At 31.1% G+C, this 8,956-nt stretch overlaps 2 protein-coding genes across 2 annotated transcripts; one reads left to right on the top strand and one right to left on the bottom strand.

Moving 5' to 3' along the window:
• Nucleotides 1-12: 12 nt before the first annotated feature.
• On the top strand, nucleotides 13-3,194 carry LOC125049650 (NADH-ubiquinone oxidoreductase subunit 8). Its single transcript, XM_047649046.1, has 5 exons — nucleotides 13-164; nucleotides 502-728; nucleotides 1,397-1,537; nucleotides 2,175-2,273; nucleotides 2,789-3,194. Exons 1-5 carry the CDS (start codon nucleotides 128-130, stop codon nucleotides 2,948-2,950), a joined length of 666 nt encoding a protein of 221 aa, XP_047505002.1. The 5' UTR covers nucleotides 13-127; the 3' UTR covers nucleotides 2,951-3,194.
• A 2,256-nt stretch (nucleotides 3,195-5,450) lies between these two features.
• LOC125049648 (deoxynucleoside kinase-like) lies at nucleotides 5,451-8,052 on the bottom strand. Its single transcript, XM_047649044.1, has 5 exons — nucleotides 7,776-8,052; nucleotides 7,500-7,669; nucleotides 7,005-7,141; nucleotides 6,474-6,568; nucleotides 5,451-5,759 (listed from the first exon to the last, which is right to left on the bottom strand). The coding sequence occupies exons 1-5, from the start codon at nucleotides 7,917-7,919 to the stop codon at nucleotides 5,613-5,615; spliced, it is 693 nt and encodes a 230-aa protein (XP_047505000.1). The 5' UTR covers nucleotides 7,920-8,052; the 3' UTR covers nucleotides 5,451-5,612.
• Nucleotides 8,053-8,956: the final 904 nt, after the last annotated feature.

The raw sequence follows: 8,956 nt of genomic DNA, 5'->3' as shown, positions 1-8,956 counted from the left end.
ATCACTGACATTGATACTGGATAGACGACAGCACAGAACTGACAGAAGAAGACAACTGTCAAAGCTCAATAATGTTCAGCGTTCTTGAATAAAATAAATTCGAGTCGCAAAACTTGAAAACGGTATAATGTCTCTTGCTAAGATATTTTCGGTGACTTCGCGAGGTAATAATATTACTCCCTTTATTGCTCTTCACCCAGATTTTTAAAAGCTGCTAAGATAGTGATAATTTCGTTACGCAATTCTCTATAACCTTATATTGTTGATTTAAAATTATCAGCTGGTTCCAGTAAATAAGTGCTATTTTAGCATTAATTCGTCTGGGCAAATAGATTTTTTAATTCTCACTTATACCTCTTTAATTTTAAACCTTATGAATGTAAGAAATTTGTGTTATTGTTACCGAAAATTGATTCAGAATTTATCAAAACAATTTTATATCATAAAATTTTAATGATTTACCAAAACTTTATTTATGACATTGACCTTTTTAATTTATAGTTCGAGCAATCAATAGCAGTAGCTCTGTTCTTCGTCATGCTCAGTATAGTACACCAAGTGAGGGAAAACCTGAAAAAGTCTACCCAATAGAAGTACCTGGATATAAATATGTGAATGCAGAGGATCCAGATATGAGCTTTAAGGCTATGACAGATAGAGCGGCCCAGACAATGTTCTGGACGGAGTTGATCAGAGGTTTTGCTGTTACTTTTGCTCATATTTTCAAAGTAAGCTTTTATTTTTATACTTAATTAGGTTTTAATATTAACAACTTCACTTATGATTATTTGTGACATGCTTTGCCTTATTAATGATACTATATAATGACAAATATACTACTTATAGACTAAAAGACGGATATGATTGACTCCCAGGCAATAATGACAGTGCAGTTTAGATTTTTCTTGACACTAAAGTTTTGTGTTTATTAGCAAAAATGCTGAACGGACCATACTATATTTTCTAACATTATGGAGAGTTGTTGTTAAGTATATGTTAACATTTTGGCCTAGTGGCTTCAGCATGCGACTCTCATACCTGAGGTTGTAGGTTCGATCGCTGGCTGTGCACCAATGGAATTTCTTTCTATATGTCCATTTAACATTTGCCCGAACGGTGAAGGAAAACATTGTTAGGAAACCGACATGTCTTAGACCCAAAAAGTCGACAGCATGTGTCAGGCACTGGAGGCTGATCACCTACTTGCCTATTAAATTTAAAAATGATCATGAAACAGTTTCAGAAATCTGAGGCCAAGACCTAAAGAGGTTGTAGCACCTCTGATTTATTTATTTTATATGTTAACATTTAAGAGTTTGACATTAAATCATATACTACATGAAGTTTACTGTATAAAACAATATTTAAGTTAAATATTGTATGTTGTTAATTTCAGGAGCCTGCAACTATTAATTATCCATTTGAGAAAGGGCCCCTTTCTCCCAGGTTTAGGGGTGAACATGCTCTTAGACGTTATCCTTCTGGAGAAGAGAGATGCATTGCTTGTAAACTATGTGAAGCTATTTGTCCTGCACAGGTAATACTGATTTAAATATTGTATACATATAGAAAATATCCAAGATTGTAATAGGCTCTTTTTCTGTTAAGTTTATACAGAAGCCACTTTTGTATGAAGTTTCTAATCAATATGCTTGAAAAGTGGTGGGTAAAACATGGTATAGAATATCAACTGATACATTGCAATTATTGCTTTTATTTTAAATATAAATACAATTTTATTTAAAAAGAAAAATTTACTGACTTTAAAATATCTATCAGGTTTATAATAACTTGCCAAATTAAAAAAAAACAACTAGTACGATTTTAATTAAAAATCATGGCAAAAGAAAGAAGAAGTTATCATAGTAGAAGGAAAAAGGAATCAGTGGTTTAATTTTGAGATTAATTTTTACTTTCTTTAATGCCAACTGTATATTGAGTTCAAAATGCATAAAAAATATGAGAGTGTGTGAAATGTGTAGGAGAAACTAAGCCGGTTTATGGCTTAGGTTTGATTCTTGATTGGGATAGGAACTAGGACTAAGTCTGATCTCATACTTGGGTTATATTGAAGATTAAAAAGACAGTAGGAGAAATATATCTGATGCAATTCCCGATTGCGAGATTATACTGTAGTATCAGAGTATATTATATACTTTGATATGTTATTTCAGGCAATCACAATTGAAGCAGAAGAGCGTGCCGATGGCTCTCGGCGAACAACGCGATATGATATTGACATGACCAAATGTATCTACTGTGGATTCTGTCAGGTAATATATATATTATATATTTATCACATTACTAATTTATTCATTTCTTGCCAAGACCCTCAATAGTGTATAATATTGCTGAAATATTTTTATTTATTTGTTAAATAAAAACATCCTTTGTTTAAACAAAAACTATAACAAATTTACATGGCTATAACATATTATTATTACATATATTATACATTTAAACTTATAATATAACTAGTGGACCCGACAGACGTTGTCCTGCATGATATTACAAGCAATTAGTAAAGCGAAGTATGAAAGTACCGACTGCAGCGCCATCTGGCGGGCTGATTTGTGAATCTAAACCATTCCCAGATCCCCTTGAACACACACAAAAAATTTCATCAAAACCGGTCCAGTCGTTTGAGAGAAGTTCAGTGACATACACACTCACAGAAGAATTATATATATAAAGATAGCTCAATGTTTCTCTTGTTTTACAATATCAAAAAAAATATGTATTCATTGTTTCCTCCATTAATAATTAGCATTCATATTTAATTTTTTAGGAAGCGTGTCCCGTAGACGCAATTGTTGAAGGTCCAAACTTTGAGTTCTCAACTGAAACTCACGAAGAACTTCTCTACAATAAGGAAAAGTTACTAACGAACGGTGATAAATGGGAGAGCGAGATAGCCGCTAATATTAAAGCTGATCATCTTTACCGTTAAACTAAGGACAGATCGTGAAAATAATAGAGTAGTCAAACATTCTTAACAAGTCTTTAATTAAACTTTTACCTCACAAAAAAAAAATTATGATGTACATAATGTGATAAAAGCTTCCTTTTTCACGATCTTGGACTTTGTAGATAAATGTCATATTTTGAAATTACTTAATTAAATTATCTAAATTTCAAAATGCGATATGTAATTTAAGCATAAATTATAAATGTATAATAAAATAGTTATGAAATTGTTATTTTATTTAAATCCTGATCATAATTAATTATTTTAACAGACTTTAAAAAAGGGTGTACATATGATATTGTCGGAAAAATGTTTGACTGTGTTGATCTATTTCTTAGAAATTTGGTTATATATTATGTATGCATATGCACATAGTTTCTTAGTATATTGAGATGATTCTTTAATAATTTAGGATCAGACAAATTTTCATTAAAATCAGCTTTGTGGTTTTTGAAATAAAGTATTCACCAGTTATTTGATTAAGAGGAGGTAAGTACCCACAAGTATGAAAGTAGTGGTTAGTTAGTAAAAGCACTATATTTCAAGAGTAACGCTATAATTAGTAAGTACTAAAGATATTAATAGGTACTTACATTGTTTTTTGTCTAGTTTGTGCAGTCTGTGCTGTTATTATACCAAGAAATGTCCACTGAAAATTTACTTTCGTCGGAAAAAAATGAAGAATCCGGGAGCAAAAGGTTTACCATGTGATTTCTATTGGCTTTGGTTTGTTGAGTCCATATCTGTGAGCTCTTGCAAAAAAAACCTAAATCCATTACAGATTTCAAACATCACATGAAGTTTTCCAGATATTTTCGTTTAAATAACATACCGGTATTGATATATACATTTAATATGTACTTATTTATTTTAGAAATAAATCGAGACTGGATACCACTCGTGCGGCTTCGACTCGCCAATCAATATTCGTAGTTGCCTCGCGAGTATGCTCTTATGCTTTTGTCCTTGCTAGAAATTCTAGTGGAAATGTTTTTGCGTCGATATTAGATGAGTTTTAACTACATATTTGGATATAACGTAGCCATTTGTATTACGTTTACATATAATTCTTTTGCTCTTATTTTGATATCTTATATATGACCAGTGTTGTGTCTTTTAAATATGTTAGTCACATTCATGGGGGCCTAAAGGCCGATTTACATTATCTTAGTGTTTAGGAGAGTGCTTTAGGATAGTACTTTAGTTGAAACATGTAAACGCTACTTGCTTTAGTAAACGCTACGCTAAAGAACTTGCCTTTCAAGTTGTACTAAAGCACTCTCCTAAACACTAAGATAATGTAAATCGGCCTTAAGAAATCGTTACTAAAAAGAAACTAACACCGTTCCCATCAAATTATTTATTATGTCAACTAACTTCTTCTCTAAAAATCTAGTAACATTGGAGGCATACCCGCAGTAAAAATAATAACAAAGATTTAATTTAATAGTTTTTAACATATCTCTTACCATAATATTAAGGCGGTTTTTATATAAAATTATTTCAATTCACAATACCCTACAACAGGACATGAGGTATGCGTCCGATATATTTATCATTATTCTTTATAGGAAACATGATATCGTGTATTCATGACAAAACAATTTTCTTTCTTTAGGAATCGAACCCAGGAGATTAGTTAGCTGCGTTAAGTCTATATATGAAATCAAACAAAGTATACATATTTAAATGTTAAGGAAACCTGAAACTTATCAAATATAGTTATTTTATAAAATTTAAATTATATTATTTGGCATAAATGGTATTCTTTCTTCTTAAATATAAATCAGACCATCAGTAAATACAATGCAACAATAAAACTTACATTAATTAAAAATTATGAAAGCTATAATAAAAGTTTTGAAGATAGAAAATCACAGATTGTATCAAAAAATCTTTGAAGTGATGAATATGTTTCTATAAGTAATGTCAGACTTTTATACATATAATATATTAGAGCTTCCTTTGTTTTCAGACTTGAAAGAAGCCGTCGTTGGATGTCTTCTAAATTAACTTACTAAACATAGTGTAAACTCCATGTAACATCACTATTGAACCTCAGCCTCTTAAATGTAGACCCAACTTTATGAGATCTATGTCATCAATCATCATATCTAAATAATGACCAAAATTAGAAGAACTTGTTTGTAGGTACATTCTAAAATACATCCATTAAAAACTGCAGCGATTGTCAGTACCTATAGCGAAAATTTTATGAAAATCTTTCTTTTGTTTGTCATTACTCTTCACTCATGTATTAGACTGGGTGATTGTTATCATATTATAGTACAGGATCCCACTGCTCCACTAAACAACTTTAATTTAATAATAAATTTAAAGACTAATTAACAAAAATATACCTGTTTACACTTGGCAACCCTAATGTATGTTAATAATGTTTCCATTCTTTACATCATTTACTTTAGATGTAAAATTAATTAACAAAACATAGTTGCAATTGATATCAGCAATTTTTCATTAAAAAAAACATATCTGCAGAATCAAGCAGTGGAATCTTAGTCTATTAATAAAATATAAAATAATAGTAAATCAATGTTTCTATGTTGTTTACACATAACATTTCCCTACACTTAGAGTTTACACTGAATAATTATCCAGTTTTTTTTAACATAGCTGCATTTTTCTAATTAGTATGATTACCACCTAATATCTTATATGTATATCTTTCTAAATCCTCAATAACATATTTTATGTCTCGATTGGCATCAATTGTTAACACTTCACAGCCGACATCGGGGAAGCTTAACCATTTCTCATATGATTCGTGCACCTGTAACAGATAGAATTCTACTTTTAGTAACAGGCCTCTATCTTAGTATCCTGATTTAAAAGTGCAACCACTGGTCATACAACAATTTGTACAGATATTTAATATAGATACATATTAATGTATCTATACAACATATATCTTAATATATATATGTATATAAATTACGTGTCGCGTTGTTTGTCCGCTATGGACTCCTAAACTACCGAACCAATATCAATCAAATTTGCACACCGTGTGTAGTTTGATCCAACTTAAAAGATAGGATAGCTTACATCTTCATTTATACCTGTAATATTTATTGCACATTATTTGTTTATTATTTGACAGTCACAATTCTAACAGATGGCGCTGTGTTGAAAGTACCAATGTTCCACATAAGCTACAATTTAATGGCATAACCACCAAAAAAGCATGGTCCCCATGACTGGTGTTCTCGTACCGCTTACCTTGAATAGTTTACTACTATGTAATATAACAAAAACTTTAGCCACAGCAAAGATTGGCAGAGTCTGCTAGTAGAAATATAAAAATTAATCAGCCTTACTGAGCTTTATGTTTGGAATTTTATTTGTATTAATGATAATTTTTCTTATAGCATTACAACCCTAGGCTTCACACCTAGACTTAAATAAGTAGACATTGAACACACAGTATATTACAGTGAGAGGTGGCTTTTTTTTTTCAAATTATTTGTTATTAAACTTTATTACTTACTTGTTGTAAATATTCCAAAGGTACTTCAGATTCCTCAGCCCTGCCTCTGTTCATCATTCGTTCCCAAACGACTTCGGGTGTTGTCCGCAAATATACTAAAATTAAAACTTGAATATGTTTCTTTGAACATCACAGCAGAACAGAACAGAACAGCAGAGTAGTGTTAGTCTTATGGCTAAAGGTACAACTCTATACCCAGGGGTTGTATTTAAACAATTTAGGTGCCAATGGATTTTGTTCTGATGTATGCAACACTTGCCTATTAGGTGAAAGCAAGTATTTTAAGGAAACCAATATGTCTTAAATATAAAGATGTAAGACAAAAAGATGAATTTAAGAAATTACTATTGATGTAATTATTATAGAGCTCTACCTTGTATAGGAGATTCCAATTCTACAATTTTTTGTTAAGTTTGTAATTGGATCACCTATAATTATTACTAAAAGCAGAGCTATTGCAACCATAAGTTTAAAATAGATAAAAAACTATATCCACATGACAAATTTCGAAAAAAGAAAAAATATACAAACCTATTAAATCTAAGTTAATGTCTAAATTCTTTTCAGTATATTCAAACCAAGTAACAAGAACTTGGTACTGTGGGTCATGAAGAAAATTCTGTTTCTTAGCATTCTCTACAAAACAGTGCCTGCTGTTTTGTACTGACCTGAAATTAAACAATACAATTTTAAGTAAATTAAAAATAATTACATCTAGACCATGAATAAATAGAAATATTATGTTACGTTTATATGTTTAGTCTTTTCATGTCTACTTACCTTAAGCACACATTGTACATGTAAATGCCTTATCCCTGGTCTTGTAGTTTCATAATCCACAACAAAATTATCAATATATATCAGTTTATTGCCTTAGAAAAAAGGATCCCTACTCTTGAAGGGTAATTCTGTTCTATTATACATTCTATTTCCAATTAGACTGCTATTTATAAATAGTTTTCATTAGATGTGCTTTTTCGACATTAATTAATACAAATAAGAATTTACAAGTTAATAACATAATACCTTTCAAACATCTTCACACTAACATTTGGGTTAGACGGTGGACTGGTTTGAATCTTTAACCGGCTGAGGTGCACATAGTGTTCAAATGCAAAGCTCCATTTGTTAAGATCACTATACAACAGCCCGAGTAAGTTATGACCGCTAACATTGCGCCATTCTTGAATAGGTTCCTAGAATAATAAATAATGAGCACTTAAATCTAATTGTCTAGTATTATCAGAAGACAGTTTGCATAGTTGGCCGATATATAAATGTTGAACCAAAAGGCTAACTTACTGCGTGTGTTTCCACGATACTGTATTTTTCAAAATGTTTTATACACGTCGATTTTCCTGATCCTATATTACCTTCAATAGAAACTCGAAATGGTCGTTTGGTCAGTGAACGAGCCACAGTCGTTATATTCTTAATGTTTGACATATTCAATAATAATTTTGTTAAAATATTAATTTTATATAATTTCTTTATGCTTTTAGTAAACCTACCACGACAAACATTGAAATTTGAAACAACCTGTATTTACTTTTTACCGCCAAAATTATGGCTGAAAAAATGACAATTATGACGTTTGAGTTTTGACGATATCTGTCTTGTGAGAAAAGACAACTGTAACCGTCATGTTTAGTGTTATTTAGGGTATGTTCCGATATACACTGCGACCACTGTACAGAGTACCGTCAATTTAGTATACTGTGAAACCGTTTCTCTATAGCCAGCTATACTGGTTACAATTTAAAACGGAACGCAGTCCAGTATACTAGTCAGCTTCGTTTTTCGACACAGTTTTCAAATGAGTGCATCAAAGTTTTTCAATTCAACAAGAAAAACTATTATTGGAGTATTATCGCATTAAAAAAATCTATATTAATATTAACTGTCAATTGAATTAATACTACAAAGAAAGTAAGTTAGAATTTTAAATGTTTGTTATTAAACTGTAAGTTATATCAGCCGTTAGGCATTCAAGTGGTTTTGATTGATCACGTGATCAAAGCACTGCGAGTACCTTACCTCGAAAACGCCAGTGCTCGCAGTAGAAGTATAGCGGGGATTTGTGACGTCATATATTTCCTAGGACGCTGCGGCTGTATACTGCAGTCCATAGCGGAACAAATTTTTGAACAGTGGGAGCACTATACAGTACTCGCAGTGTATATCGGAACATACCCTTAGAGTAGTTTGTATGTTGGCTTTAACACTCAAAAAGCTCAGAATGATAATAATTAACACGTAAAAACTTGACGTCATGGTTTGTTAATTAAATATAAATTCTAAATACTAATATAGTAACTCTAATTATGACAAGGTATCATGACAACAAGTTATAAGAAACACATCACTCAACATTGTTAGTAACTAACCGATAATAATTAACTTTAAAATAAAACTTACATATTATATTTCCAGGTAGGGGATGGTAGTCATCTATCTGATTCATCTTGAGTGGCATTTACCGG

This window comes from Pieris napi, chromosome 5, assembly GCF_905475465.1.
Source record: "Pieris napi chromosome 5, ilPieNapi1.2, whole genome shotgun sequence".
Taxonomy (NCBI): Eukaryota; Metazoa; Arthropoda; class Insecta; order Lepidoptera; family Pieridae; genus Pieris; species Pieris napi.
This window is presented reverse-complemented; position numbering and strand designations above follow the sequence as displayed.